This window comes from Carcharhinus amblyrhynchos, chromosome 2 (assembly GCF_965287045.1).
Source record: "Carcharhinus amblyrhynchos chromosome 2, sCarAmb.v2.hapA, whole genome shotgun sequence".
Taxonomy (NCBI): domain Eukaryota; kingdom Metazoa; phylum Chordata; class Chondrichthyes; order Carcharhiniformes; family Carcharhinidae; genus Carcharhinus; species Carcharhinus amblyrhynchos.
The window spans coordinates 54,431,288-54,447,679 of record NC_137325.1 but is presented as its reverse complement, the minus strand read 5'-3'; the positions used below and the strand labels follow the sequence as shown (position 1 = coordinate 54,447,679).

Here is a 16,392-nt window from a genome sequence, read left to right as displayed (position 1 = left end):
ACTCCATTTTAGTTGTTACTAAATCTGTTTCCTCTAACTAGGGATGGTTAAAATCGTTGAGTATAATTTATCTCCCTGATATGGCTGACTGGATAATAACAGGTTTTCCAGTTGGCAGTAATTGAAATCTTTTGTGCTAATAACAGCATGCTACCACGAATCCAACTTTCTTTTCTTACAGGTACCGTTTTGGGTAGTACGGATCTGTCGCTGTGAGTTGGAAGATAGGATGTATTGTTGGCACAGAAACTTTATTTTATCTCTGCTCCAGTATAACAAGGAGTGGCGATGAGTTCAGTTAATGGCTGGCCATGTCTTGAATTTTTCCTTTAATTTGAACATGATATCATTAACTTGTACACAGGCATTTGCTGTTTACATTATTAAGAACCATTGGACTTTTTCTTTCCATGTTAACATGCACTATATTTGCACTATAGTTGTTGTTGTGTAAGTTTTGACTTCAGGGACACAGGAAAGGACTCCAGTGCAGTGATTGAACATAAAAAGAAAGCAGAAAAGTCTCGCTATCCAGCAAGGGAAAATCTACTCAGAGTCATAGTCAGCCTCACAAGTGAAAAAGTTGGAAATTATCTGGAAACATGAAATGTGTTTTTAGTTTCAGGAAGTTATTATTAAGATAGAAACTTAGTTAATTTGGTGATGACATTGTGCACACCTTAGTGTGGAGTTAGTCTTTTAGCAGCTGAAAGTTCCATGCGACTTTTTGAAGAATCAGACCACACAGCGAAAGCTGAACAATCCCCTAACTTTACACTAATATTGGATTGCTGTTAATATCTTTATTAATTACCAAACTATTAATTTTTAATTAAATATTTGTCTGGATGAGTGCCAACTCAAGAAGCTCAACACTATCCAGATCAAAGCAATCTGCTTGATGAGTATTCCGTACACTACCTTAAGAACTTTCACAGTGGCAGTGGTTTGTACCTTATACAAGATACAGTGCAGAAATTTGGCAAATCTCCTTGAACAGCACTTCCAAACCTGCAGTTCCTATCATTGAGAAGGAAATTGGTCACATTGGGAGCACTATTACCTGCAAGTCCCCCTCTAAATCTTACACCATCTTGATTTGGAACTGTTATATATTTAAGTGGTTGCATGATTGCGTTAAGAACCAGTCACATGATTTGATGGTGATTTCACTGGGATGTTTCACAGGCATTGTTTAGTTTCAGTTTTTGCTCTGTAAAGGTGAAAAAAAAGGTAAAGTCTCCTTCATCCCAGATGACCAGAGGCAACTCCCATCTTTGAGGGGGTAAAGCTGACTTGTCATAATTTAACTGACTTGTCATAATTTAAATTCATGCAGGCCTTCATGAATAACATTAGCTGGTATGGGCGTTGAACTCACACTGTTGGCATCACTCTGCATCACGAGCCAACTGAGCTAAACCAGCTGCTCTGTACAGGCAGTGTTGTTAGTTTGAATCCATGGGTGCAAACCACATCTTTTCCTTTTTGTGTAAAACCGACAACCCATAACATAGTTAGGACAATACAAGAACTATACAGGAAGTGCCATTTCTTAAACATTTTTGGGTCAAATTGCTGGAATTTGCTCTCTGGATGTGCCAATCCATCCATGGGTTATAGAAGCTCAAGAAAATAGTTCACCACCTCAAGGGCAGTTAGGGATGGGCAATAAGTGCTGACCTTGTCAGCAATCTCGTATCCTATGAAAGAATATAAAAAAAGAGGCAAGGTGACTCTTTCTGACGCTAGGAATTTGAGCTGATATCTTTCCCACAGCTGTTAACTGTCAAGCTGAGTGGAAGAGATTCAAGAATGTGGCAAATTACACATCCCAGAATCCAATTGTCACTGTGTGCAGTTAGGAATGCAACACAAATCCAGGTGACATTGAGCCAGTACTAAGTGCTAATGCACATTTGGAATCACGAGTGCAGTTTTGGATGGCACTTGTAGCCATCATATTCAGACCTTGGATAAGGGCATCCAAGCTGTTAGCTCACTTAGACATCTGAGCTTTGATGGGAGATTGATGAGCCTGATATTAATATTGTATGAACATTCAAGATTTCAAAGGAAATGGGTAAATAAATCCTGATAAATTCCTGATTGCAATAAACTTTAAAACCTTGGAGGATTTTTTGAGACCTAGAAGAAGGAAGATGCACAGACAGTTAAGGTCTAATTACTTCAAGGAGAGTGTGTTAAACATGAAAAAATTGCTCAGGCAAGCAATGGAGACAGGGAATGTGAGGAAAGTTACAAGAGAATTGGATATATATTTCAAAATGTAGATGATTGAGGAACATTAATTTTGGATGGACTGTTGAATCTTTTTCTGGATTTGTTTTTTTTCTATCCCTAATGTAAATTGATGGATTGGCAGGTACATTAGTGTCCTAAGATATACTGGACCACAAGGTTTCCAATGCATAGAGTTTCCAGCTCGATGGTTCTTGCATCAATGATGTTGTAAGATATGGGCGAAAGTTCAACTCAACTATCTGAAGGCTTAATATCAAAAACCGACATAGCTGGGTCATATTCCAACAGACTGCCGGCTAAGTTTACGGCAGCAGTTCATCAAAAATGCTAAGTTTTTGGGTTCTCTATGTTTTATAGTGTGGTAAAATCAAAATGTTTTTTATGAAATAACTTGATTTCCTTTTAGTTTTTAAACATGTCTCACCATCTCTTTCTTTCAGGTAGTGAATATGATGAAGAAGAGGTAGACTATGAAGAATCAGACAGTGATGAATCTTGGACCACAGAAAGTGCAATTAGTTCAGAAGCTATTCTGAGTTCGATGTGCATGAATGGAGGAGAAGAAAAACCATTTGCCTGTCCTGTTCCTGGATGTAAAAAGAGATACAAGGTACATTGCATGATAAATACAGACTTAAATAATCTATTGAACAATGATTGAACTTCAGTTATATCGTCAATTTACAAGGTATCATACTGTGAGGAAAAATTACTTTTTTTTTATTTATTAGTACCATTAAAGGTCTACTACAGGTTAGATTACAACAACAACAATGAACTGGATTTTCATGGAGTTTGAAATGGTGGCCTGGATCTGATTCCACAATTCCTGATGCCCCCCCAGTTTCCACTAGTGCGACAAAAGTCAGGTTGCATCAGTTCGCAAGCCTTGCACTCCCAACCTGGCCAGCTCCATTGCAGAGATGAACATGTCCTACTTCTCCACAGTTTTCATGGAGTCAGACCAGCTATTAAAGGACCTATGATTCTCAGAAGTGTCCATAGCCTAGGTGAGGGAACCTTTTGGAACGTATCTTCGAAAGGTCTTATGTATACGAAGTTATGCCCCTATACCCATTCTCCCCATGGCCACTCATATCCTCCATGTTAAGCTGTGGCCTTCGACCCTCTTCCAGTTGCCACTCATATCTTCCAAACCAAGATGTACCACTTCCTTGCCTATTTACCTATTCTATAATATTCATCCATAACTTTCAACTTCCTTAAAAAACTACTATCACTACAATCTTATAGAAGTGTCAATCACCTTAATCCATTAAAGTATCGATAGCTGAAACTGTAAATATTGAAATTTCATTAGCTTGTGTAAATAAGCATTATGTAAACAGCTGTCAATCAAGCAATGTTTCCATGGATGCAGCTGTTTTAACAATCTAGTGGATGTCTGGATTCTTGGCCAAGCCTTATTATGCATTTTTGACTGAGAGCTCAAATATCCATTATTCTGAAATACCTTCACCCTCAGGAATACGTTATTTGATTGACAGCTCTGATTATTCTATCAATTGCACAGTGTTTATTTACATAAGATAGAGGTTTCATACGCTTGCAGTTTCAGCGATGGATTCTTTAATGAGTCTTGATGATTGACACTTTTACAGGGCTACAGTGAAAGGAGTTTTTGTTTGAGGAAGTAGAAAGTTATGAATGATTTTGCGAAGTTTTTTTTGCATCCTATTACTATCAGGTGCATTGGTTTTGTACTGAGTATATGTAGTGGGTAAATGGGCACAAAAGTGTCAAAAATTGTCATGGAAGGTTTGAGAGTCCATAAAGAGTCTTGGACAGGTGTGACCAGTGAGGTATAGAGGGTTGTTCTTTGTTTTGCTGTCATTATTACAACTGGGATAAAGTTCCAGAACACAGGGACAATCCTTTTAAATAACTTGCTTTAGTGCCCCCGTGACTGCCTCAAATCTTTCCAGGGACAACTGGTGCCAACTCCAGTTAGCACACGCCCGCCCAGAATGAAAATCCCACCTTTGCTGGCATTTCCTCCAACGTAGTTAGCCCAAGCTGGGAAATTTTCCAACTCTGCTACTCACCTCTGGAAATTCAGCCCAATAAGGTTTATTTCCTTGCATTTTTAACCAGAATTTGCATTTAAAATATAGTTTTGTGATATCTTCGGGCTGTTAAATTGAAGAAACTACAAAGTGTATTTAAGCAGCTTTGATTCTTAAAATAAGTAGTTATTCGTATTGCATCAAGCACTGGGATGTGCCCATGATTTTCCTGAACATTAAGAAGTCTCACCAACAGGTTTATTTGGAATCGTGAGCTCAGATGAGGAAGGAACAGTGACTTTAACCTGGTGTTGTGAGACTTCTTACTGTGTCCACCCGAGTCCAACGCCAGCATCTCCACTTCATTCCTGAACAGTGGCAATTTATTCTCAGAAGGTAGAAATGAGTGTAGAGCTCACCAGACGTGTACAACTAATTTTGTGCAATTTTCTATCCTAGCTTTTACAAATTTCTCACCTGTATTAGATATCCTCGTTCATGGTACCACTGTCTGTTTATGTGCAACACTAATGTTTGGGAGTTTCCCTTTACTGCCCAAGATTTACTGTCTGAACACATCCTGTTAGTAAAGGCTTCTCTTCAATATAAGCCAGTCTGTCCATGACACTTGTGCTCCTCCTTTCTTCTCATCTCTTCCTCTCTCACTTTAAAATAGAGATATTCTGTCAATCCACTATGCATGCAACAGTATTTCAGCATATTATCCTCTTTGCACCCACAGGACTTTGCCAATAATCATCATCAAGTGAATAAGTCAGAGAAAATAAATGCGTCCTTTCCCTTTTAACTGGAATCTCTGTTAATAATAAAGCCCCACATTCTACTTTTCTTTACTGTAGGGCTCAAAGTGAACTTAGTCCATTTACTCTTTCGTACAATAAGCAAAATATTGTGGATGCTGGAATCTGAAACAAGAACAGAGGATGCTGGAAAACTCAGCAGGCCTGGCAGCATCTATTCGGAGAGAAAACAAAATTAATGTTTTGAGTCCCTTGACTATTCGTCAGAACTGAAGGACAAATAATGTGTTTGAGCTATAAGAGATTGCAACAAAAACTAGCAACTTGAAGGACAAAAGACTGATGGTTTGGTTGGAGAATGGGAGGGTTTGCATTGAGGCAATACATGTATGAGATATTTTTTAAAAAGGGGGTTTAAGATGGGGGAGAAAGGTAAGAATCAAAAGATGCTGAACTCAACATTGACTCCAAAGGGTTGCCTAACCAGAAGATGAGATACAGCTTTTCCAGCTTGCACTAGGCTTCACTGGAGTACTGCAGCAGGCAAGGATAGACATTTTAACTCAGCCTGGGCACAACTGGTTCTTCCTCTCTCCTCCCCACTTCTCCTGGGTTAAAAACTCTAGCAGTTCTAACTTTCTTCAGTTCTGGTGAAAAATTAGTGAGCTGAAACATTAACTCTGTTCCTCTGAACTGCTGAGTATTTCCAGTTTTGGTTTTCATTGTCACCATTTTTGATAACGTTGTTTGCAGAACTAACACACAGCGAGTCAGAGTCTAGCAGCCTGAATGTTCTCTTTCACAGAGATCAACTGAAAACCCATTTTTGCATGTTGTGTTCAAACAGGAGAACCGATGAGTATATCTGTCTGCCGAGGGCATTTTAATTTGTTGAGCTGTATCAGACTCTTCACAACCGCAGCACTCTGTTCAGCCTTGTGTTGATCCTAAAATCCACTATTTCGCAAAAGTTACCCAATTCCATGACAGTAAGATTTGTCCACCTCTTCCCTGACTTCGGTCTATCTGCCACCATAACCTTTATTATTTTCAAACTGAATTCTTTTGATGCTCTACAGCAGTAGTTCCAGTATTCTGCACCAAATTCCAGTTGCGTCTTCTTCACCAACTTAGCATTAGTTCCTGACCCCAATGCCTCAAATTTAACATTCTCATCCTTATCTTAAAATCTTTTTTCTTGCCTCATCTCTCACTACCTCTGCAATCTCTACAGTATTACAAACCCACCCCCATGATCCCAAATCACATTTTCAGTCATCTTTTAGTCAACGAAGCTCCATGCTCTGAAATTCCCTCCCTAAATCCCTCTGCAAACACTGCTTCCTATTATCTGTCTCTCAAAGGAGCAACCCACACCTGTGGCCAAGCTTTTTGTCACCCAAGTCTTGAGTTTCAATACCCTTTATTTTCCTTACTCTGTCATGTTGCATCTTGGGACGTTTCTCCAAATTGAAGGTACTATATTAATTATAGAATCACAGAATCATACAGTACATAAAAAGCCCTTCAGCCCATTGACTCTGCCCCCAACAACCCATTTACCAGCACTCGGCTCATAGCCCTGAATGTTATGATGTGCCCAAGTACCCATCCAGGTACTTTTTTAAAGGATGTAGGGCAACCTGCCTCTACCACTCTCCCAGACAGTATATTCCAGTCTGTCACCACCATCTGGATAAAAATGTTTTTCTCGTATTGCTGCTTCCCGCCCCCCCTCCTAAACCTCTTTGAACCTATGTCCCCTTGTGACCTACCCCTTAACTAAGAGAAACAGTTGCTCTCTCTCCACTCTGTCCATGCCCCTCATAATCTTGTACACCTCAATCAGGTCGCCCCGTCAGTCTTCTCTGCGCCAACGAAAACAACCCAAGCCTATCCAGCCTCACTTCATAACTTAAATGTTCCATCCCAGGCAGCATCCTGGTGAATCTCCTCTGTACCTTCTTGAGTGCAATCACATCCTTCCGATAATGTGACGACCAGAATTGCACATAGTACTCTAGCTGTGGCCTCACCCAAAGTTCAATACAACTCTGGCATGACTTTCCTGCTTTTATAGTCTGTGCCTTGATTGATAAAGGCAAGTGTCCCACATGCCTTTTTCACCACCCTATTCACATGGCCTTCTTTCTTCAGAGATCTATGGACAAACACGCCAAGGCCCCCTTGTTTCACAGAATTTCCAAGTGTCATGTTCATTGAGTACTTCCTTGTCAAATTTACTCCTTCCAGAATGCATCACTTCACTTTTCAGGGTTAAATTCCACCTGCCACTTATCTGTCCATTTGACCATTCCAATGATAACTTCTTAGAGCCCAAGGCACTCACCTTCATATTAACCATCTAGCCACTCTTTGCGTCATCCACAAATTTACCAATCCTATCCCCCTCATAGTCATCTATGTCGTTTATGTAAGTGATACATAATAGGAGACCCAACACCGATCCCTGTGGTACGCCACTGGATAGTGGCTTCCAATCACTAAAGCAGCCTTCTGTCTTCATTCTCTGTCTCTTGCAACTGAGCCAATTTTGAACCCACTTTATCAAATTAATCCTGTATCCCATGTGCATTTACCTTCTTTACATGTCTCCCATGTAGGACCTTGTCAAAGGCCTTGCTGAAATCCATAAAAACTACATCTACTGCAGTACCCTAGTCTACACGCCTCACCTCCTCAAAGAATTCAGTCAAGTTTATAAGGCATGTCCACTCTCTGACAAAGGCATGCTGACACCTCTGATCAAGCCTTGCCTCTCCAAGTGGAGATAGATGCTCTCCTTCAGAATTTTCACCAATAGTTTCCCTATCACTAACATGAGACTCACTAACCTGTAGTCCCCTGGCTTATTTCTATAATGTCAGTTGTTGTAGCTATGATTAGTAACAACAACAACAATAATATCTTTACCTTGTAATACCTTGGCAAACAGGATTAAGGAAAATACTAAGGCATTTTATACATATGTAAAAAGCAAGAGGATAGCCAGGGAAAGGGTTGGTCCATTCAAGGATGATGGAAGGAATCTATGTGTGGAACCAGAGGAAATGGACAAGATACTAAATGAATGGTTTGCCTCAGTATTCACCAAAGATAGGGATTTGATGGATGAGGAGCCTCGGGTAGGGTGTGCAAATATTCTGGGTTATGTTGATATCAAAAATGTGATATTGGGTATCTTAAAAAGCATTAAAGTAGCTAAGTCCCCAGGTCCTGATGGGATCTACCCCAGAATACTGAGGGAAGCAAGGATGGAAATTCTTGGGGCTTTGACAGAAATCTTTGCATCCTCATTGGCTACAGGTGAAGTTCCAGAGAGCTGGAGGATAGCCAATGTTGTTCCTTTGCTTAAGAAGGGCAGCAGTGATAATCCACAAAATTATATGCTAGTGAGCTTTACATCAGTGGCAGGGAAATTATTGGAAAAGATTCTTAGGGATAGGATTTACTCACATTTGGAAACAAATGGACTCATTAGTGATAGACAGCATGATCATGCCTCACTAACTTGATTGAGTTTTTCGAGGAAGTGACAAAGATGATAGGTGAGGGAAAGGCAGTAGATGTTGTATACATGGACTTCAGTAAAGCCTTTGACAAGGTAGACTGGTATGAAAGGTGAAGTCATACCGGATCAGAGGAGAGCTAGCAAAATGGATACAGAACTGACTTGGCCATAGAAGACCGAGGGTAGCAGTAGAGAGGTGCTTTTCTGAATAGAAGGCTGTGACTAGCGGTGTTCCACAGGGATCAGTTGTAGAACCTTTGTTGTTCATAGTATATATAAATGATTTGGAGGAAAATGTAGCTGGCCTGAGTAGTAAGTTGCAGATGACATAACAATTGGTGGAGTTGTGGATAGTGAAGACGATTGTCAGAGGATACAGCAAGATATGGAGCGGTTGGAGTCTTGGGTGAAGAAATGGCAGATAGAGTTTAATCGGACAAGTGTGAGATAGTGTATTTTGAAAGATCCAATGCATGTAGGAACCGTACAGTAAACAGTAGAACCCTTAGCAGTATTGACAGGCAGAAATCTAGGCATACGTGTCCACCGATCACTGAAAGTGGCAATGCAAGTGGATAAAGTAGTCAAGAAAGCATATGGCATGCTTGTCTTCATTGATCGGGGCATTGAGTATAAAAATTCGCAGGTCATGCTACAGCTGTACAGAATCTTAGTTAGGTCTTATTTAGAATATTGTGTACAGTTCTGATCACCACACTACCAGAAGGATGTGGATGCTTTGGAGAGGATACAGAAGAGGTTTACCAGGATGTTGCCTGGCCTGGAGGATACTGCTATCAGGAGAGGTTGGATAAAATTGGTTTGTTCTCACTGGAATGACAGAGGTTGAGGGGTGACCTGATAGAGGTTTACAAGATTGGATAGCATGGATAGAGTGGATAGTCAGATGCTCTTTCTTAAGGTAGAAAAGTCAAGTACTAAGGAAAATAGGTTTAAGGTGCATAGGGAAAAGTTTAGAAGAAATGTGCAAGGCAGGTTTTTAAGCAGAGGGTGGTGATGTCTGGAACACACTGCCCAGGAAGGTGATGGGAGCAGTATGATAGCAGCATTTAAGGGGCAACTAGACAAATATGTGAATAGGATGGGAACAGAGGGATATGGATTCTGTAAGTGTATACAGTTTTAATTTAGGCAGGCATCATGATTGGCACAGGCTTGGAGGGTTGAAGGTCCTGTTCCTATGCTGTACTTTTCTTTGTTCTTTACTGTGCAGTTTCTTAATCTCTATATATTTAGTATCTTTGAGACAAGTTCACGTAGCTAGTTTTATTGATAGACTACCTTGTTGCACGTGAGGGCTTGGAAATTCAACAAGGTTGAATTCATCTTTTAATTCTAAAGAGTCGCACTTTGGTGCAGCCAGTGTGATATGTCATTACATTGCCAATAAAACAGTCAAGTCAAGGCATACGATAGACAAGTTGAAATTCGGTGTTTTAGTCCTTTGAAAATTTCAGTTATGTATGGGTCTCTTCTTTAGCCAACATAGTGAAAATAAAACAGAAGAGAACTTAACAGTAAGAAACAAAAAAGTATTGTTCAAATTGGATTTTACCATATATAATTATGCAGCACTACATTTACTTGGATAGAATAACTTTCAACTGCAGCAGCTGGCACAAAGGCACAGTGTGCTTTTTGATCTTTTTACTGTTAGTTCCTGTGGTTCACGAGAGTCCCTAACACTTGGTTAAAAATTTGGTGGTGATGATTATATTCTGGTCTGATTGAACAGGTAGTACAGGATGAGGCAGAAAACACAATGGAAAGTGGGAGTATTGTAAAGGCATAATTCTTTGGTTCAGGAAGCAAACAATCCATGACCATAGTACAGAAAGATAATTTCCCTAGAGGCTATCAAAGCATCGAGAAGACTAGCTCTTCAATGGAGGAAAAAACCCTGTAATTTACTACATCCTGTCTGTGCTTTGTTTGACAGCTAGTCTTTTCTCTAGTGCCACTGGAACTAAATAATTCCTAGTTTGCTTTTGGAATCTCTGCCCTCATCTGAAATTCAGGAGGGCTGTCTCTCTGATATCTTGCACACCATTAGTATGAGAGCAGCCAGACTGGGGATGAATTAATGATCCATGCTGGACTTGATATGGAGAAGGGTAATGATGCAGACACACAAATAAGTATTCTCCACCTCTGTCAATAGATTAGTGCCAGCGCATTGGACAGAATGTTGGGCTTGAACTGTTGAACAGAATAAAAAAGATTCTTTAATCTCATTAGTGAACGTAGGTTGAAAGTTTTAAAAGTATCTGTGTTTAAAGTTCTTAGAGAATATTGAATTTTAAATTGAATGTTAATAGTACAGACCATAGTCTTTTGATTCCGATATTATTGTGCTTACCAAGTAAATGTTATTACAAATCTGAATGGAAAGCATAGTGTTTCTATTATCTAAGTTACATGTTTCTATTTATATTCTATATTATACTCTGTATATTTCTCTTAACTTAGGCTGCCTTTTATGTAATGTGCCAAGCTTTTAGCAGGGAGGCAGGTGAAATAGGGCGGGTGCCCAACCCCACCCCACCAGCTCAGGCGAAAAATACAGGGAGTCGCATATGCCAAAATCTACAGCCCACCCATCATATTTGAATAAGTTAATCAAGGGATCAATTGCGTTTGTTAACAAGCCAGTTGACCCAACAGTACACTGCCCGTGCCAATCAAGTGGGAGTGGGCAGGCCACTTTAAAAAAAATAATTTTCAAAGGGCAGGAAGGAAGAGCGTGCACAACTTCCAGGGGGTTTTCCTTTGCAAAGAGCGGGTATGCCTCTCTAAGACAGTTAACCATTCCCCACAAACTGCTGGCTCCAGAATCCATGGGTCACCTTCTTGGGCCTGTTTAAGGTCATACAATCTGTATCTTGCACTCCAGTCCAAATGGGTGAGGGTGAAGCAGGTGCTGAAGAGGGCCATGGACAATAACACATTGTCATTATTGTTAAAGAGATTTTCTTGCTGCACCACTATCAAATTGCCACAGAAAAAAAGTTAAAAGTCATAAATATGCAAGGTCAAGTACAACTTCTACCAGGTGCCATTCAATTCCTATAACAAGTCATGTTCAAATGTTGGCTAATGTTTAAAAGTGTGAAAGCAGACATGATAATAAATTATGCTTACAGAACAAAAGGGAACATAGGAACAGGATAGGCCATTCATCCCCTTAAGACTGCTCCACCATTTATTTAGACCATTGCTCATGCATACCTGAATTCCATTTACCAATCTTTATATTCCATCATTACAAAAGTCCTATCCAGCTCAGTAATGAAAGTTCTAATTGTCCCAGCATCAACAATCCTTGTGAAGAGAATTCCAGACTTCTATCACTCTGTTAACAAAATATGTGCTTCTTAATTTCACTTGAGTGGTTGGGCTTTAATTGTAATAAAATGTCCCCTTATTCTTGATTCTCTCCATCAGAGGAGATGGTTTCCCCGTATTGACCTGATCACATCTTTCAAACACACTATGATATCACTCCCCAGTCTTCTATGAAGAAATAGAAGACAATTAATCACCAGCCACGGGAAAAAAATTGCAGCTTCATACAGCAGCCAACGTTAAATTCCCACATCACACTGCCATCTCTTCCTCGCCCACCCTTGCTCCCAGTAGGAATATAAGGGTAAGATGTGAGGGGCTTTGTGCTGTGTTTTTGCTGCCATGTTATATGTACTTGGTTTCAGCACAGAAAGGCTGCCCACCACAGACAAGCTGGGCCTAATTTAAATGATAGTATCAAAATAAGCAGGCTATTTTCACCAAAGGCCCAACAATGGCTTGATCTTGTGCACACCAGCAAAATTTGCCAGCAGGAAGATTCCAGGCCCATGCAAGTCCTTTCTTTAAAAGGATCCTAGAGAACCTTGCAGATGAGGAACAGCAGTTAATGTGCCTGGTTTAAAATGCTAGAATAATTTGTGCCTCGTAAAATTTAGCAATTCGGATTCAGGACAGAAACAGGCCATTTGATCCATCCAGACTACCGCAGCTTTTATATCAGCATAATCCTCTATTCCCTTTCCCTCTGTATGCTATTCATCTCAACTGCTCCCTATGATAGCGAATTGCTCATTCTCACCATGCTCTGGGTAAAGACATTTCTTCTGAATTTCCTATTTGAGCTTTTGGGGACTGTCAGTATCTTATGTGATGGTCTGTAGTTTTGCACTTCCTGTCTGCTGGAAAAACTCTCTGGGCAGAATCTTAACTGCCAAAGGGAGGTTTGGTTTGGGGTTGGGGTGTGTGTGGGAAATGCTGAAGGAAATTCTTGGGGGAAAAACTGTTTTACACTTAGCAGATTAAGCGTTCTGTAATTCAATAGGTCAGCCAAAGCATTTTAATTTGAAATGGTACTGGAGTTTAAATTGCCTGCACGTTATTCAAAATAACTTTGCGCTATTTGTTTTCTTAATCTTAATTGTATTTGACTTCTTTATGTTGAACTGAAACTTATGCTGCTTTTGTTTCTTCAACAGAATGTCAATGGTATAAAATACCATGCAAAGAATGGTCATCGGACACAGATACGTGTCCGCAAACCATTTAAATGCCGCTGTGGGAAGAGCTACAAGACTGCACAGGGTCTGAGGCATCACACCATCAATTTCCACCCACCAGTGTCTGCTGAAATCATTAGAAAAATGCAGCAGTAAAAGAGACAAAATATGTGTGCGTGTGTATGTATGTGTGTATATAATATATATATATATACATATATATAGTTATGTATGTCTGTTGCTGGTTGGATATACCAACAATCCAAAGCATCACCAGCAGTTGCTAACTGAACAATCCTCTGGTGTAGGATGAATTCAGCAACTTTTCAAACACTAGTAATTTCAGCCTTTTTTTTTAAGTGTGTGCTTAAAATTGTTTGTATCTCTTAGAATAATGTATCTTTGGACTGTAGAGTACATGCTTTTGTACATGTGTACATCTGCTCATATTACCTATAATCCATTGTTATTACATAAGGTGCTAAAGTAATTTGAAAAAAGAATTCCTCAAATTTGCATACTGCCAATGTTCACTTGAGTATGTTTATATGCAGTGAATACATTGACTTATTTTAAAGCTGTTGTATTTTCAACTTTTTTTTTAAAGTTATAATTTTATTGTCTAGTTTCGTAATCCAAAAGCTGGCTGACCAAAGTGGACCTTGTGAGATGTAAAATGCTTTGAGTATATGGGAGATGCAGTGGAGACAATACTAACCTTGTCGATAATATGGAACAGATGATTTTTGGCTGCTGCTCCTGATGTATTGCTTCCAATTTTTGTAACCATTGATTGTAAAGTGAATTAAAATTGGAAGAGACATGTGGCCAATCCAACAACACCAGTTTCACACTGTGGGCAAGAGTCAAAATTAATCCCCAGTATCTGTATCTCATTCAGAATGTGCTACGGATATCACTGTAATCTTTTACTTCATATCAGCAAGCATTGTAAATGTCAGCATGGTGTAAATTTGTGGATGTTTAGTACAGTAAAGATACAGCAGTGTGGGAAATATGTTGATGTATCTGCTACATGTAAAGCTACAAATTTACAAAGCGTTATTAAAATTATTATTAAACCAGAGGGGAAACGTGCAGGGGATTTGCACATTACTTTTTTAATAGAATTTTATATATCTTTTTTTAATTTTCCCTCTCCAGGAAATACTTTCTTGGTAATTTGTTATGATATTAAAATTAATAATTTTCTTGTTATATACCACTTTGAATATGTTCTGTTATGTGGAACTGAACTTCTTCATCATAATCGATGGAGTTTCTAAGCACTTTGTAGTTACCTGTTGCAAGTAGATTTAAATGTTGTGTGTTGCCAATACCTGCAACCACTGTACTTGCATGTGCCTACGGTTGCAAGGACAAAGCATGTTAAGGAGGTGGTCACGGAATTTTTTTATGTTAAACCTCCTACTTATGGTTAATGTATTTTTGTGAATTTCTCGTATTAATAAGCTCATCAATGCCTTGTTACTGAAACTCACTGCATTCCATTTGTAATTAAGCTTTCCACGTGGTATCACTAAGCTGCATGTGAACAATGTTTGCCATTCTAGCCTTATAGATCTTTCCGGTCTTGATGGCTTATTGGCAGGAGATCATAATAGTCTGCCCTTCTTGGTACTGCTCCATACAGTGAAAATGGAAACAGCATTTTGGATAAGTCAAAACACTTAAACTTGTCATCAATGCATGTAAATTCTTGATAAATAACTACTATAATTAGATTTTGCAAGTATTTGCTTCTACCTTGTGGCAGTATTATGAAACATATATGGATGGGGTTACTTTGTTGTGTATAGCAAATTGTATCGTCAAGTCTTTGTAAAGTGCGCTCTAAATTATATTTTTCATATGTTCTATGGGGGGAATGTTACTTTATTGGAAGTAAGGTTGAGGTGTGAGCAACTGAAGGCACCCAGATAATTCACACAAAAGCTGCTTTGTAAATGTAAGAAGTCACAAATAAATAATAAAAATGCCTCTGACTCAATAAATGGTTTGTGTTTTCACAAGAATGTAATTAGAGTTTGAGTTTAACAGAATGTACTTCTGGTAGCTGCACGTACAATTCTCTCATTTCACAGTGGAAATGTAGAGAATATATCCTAAATATCTACATATTTTAAAGTATTTCTGCTCTGAAAGTGCGGTCAAAATTGGAAAGAAAATTTATTCATTACTCTAAATTCCTGATCTCAGCCAAGCTATCTAGGGGTTGGGATCAAACTGAAAGAAGCACTTCCCCACAGAGAAGTCAGTGAAAATTGTCAATCTCAAATGCTTTTGAAACAAACCCAACAATTCATTTCAAGTTGTATTGGGAAAGGCCTTGGGAATGTCACCTCCCCCTCCCCTCAATTAGAGAATTGTATGTGGCCAATAGAGACCTGAAAAAAAGGAAACAAAATTGGAATAATTTTTGAGCTCTTGCCAATGATGGGGAAGCTTTATGCCAAGGTGCACATCTTGGAGATTTGGGAATGTGCTGTGCAAAATGGTTGATATAGCACAGCCTGCACCCAATTTTTCGATAACGTGCTACTGGCCAATAAACATTATATACTGAATGAAAGTCTCAAGTTTTAACATATGAACAAAATCTCAGGAATTCTACATAAAAGGCAAATATTTGATGATGGCTAAATTCACATATATCATACTTTTAACAATTTGTTACTTGAAATTGTACAGATATTCCTTTGTTAAAGAATACATTAATTTTAATCAAAAAACAAATTTGCCATTTGAAAGCTTTAAGAGCAAAATATGTACTGAATGTTGTTGTTGACATTATATAATGGTCAACAATTATCAGGTGATCAGGACTTAAGAATATAATGTTGCTACTACAATATAACCTTAGGAGTAAAACTATTTAAAAATCTTGGTGATTTTTGTATGTTGGAATGTAAATGCCTTTAAACTATTGGATAAACAAATAATACAGCCAGTGCTGAATGATGTTTAGTGCTTGAGGTTGTTAAATTTTCCATTTCAGCATCAGGCACTCCTGTTTATAGTACAATGAGGCCAGGTGCAAAAAAGCTCCTTCTATTCAACAATGTGCTGCATCCCCAATTTCAAAAGATCCATAATGAAGCATTGTGGGATTTATTTCCATTTCCCAACCACCTTCAGCACTCTGAATGACAATGCCAATTCGTACCAAATTATTGGCTGTTTTATGCTATCATCATTAGGAAATTGGATTGAGAATATTACATAGACTGAAAGGATGAACA

General features: G+C 38.9%; 1 protein-coding gene across 1 annotated transcript in view; it reads left to right on the top strand.

Moving 5' to 3' along the window:
- Positions 1-15,129, top strand: part of jazf1b (JAZF zinc finger 1b) — a 261,570-nt gene extending 246,441 nt beyond the window's left edge. The window contains exons 4-5 of the mRNA XM_080216210.1: positions 2,706-2,875; positions 13,109-15,129. Coding sequence (XP_080072336.1) covers positions 2,706-2,875; positions 13,109-13,285 — 347 coding nt within the window. The 3' untranslated portion in view covers positions 13,286-15,129. The remainder of the gene's footprint in view (positions 1-2,705; positions 2,876-13,108) is intronic.
- The last annotated feature ends 1,263 nt before the right edge of the window (positions 15,130-16,392 follow it).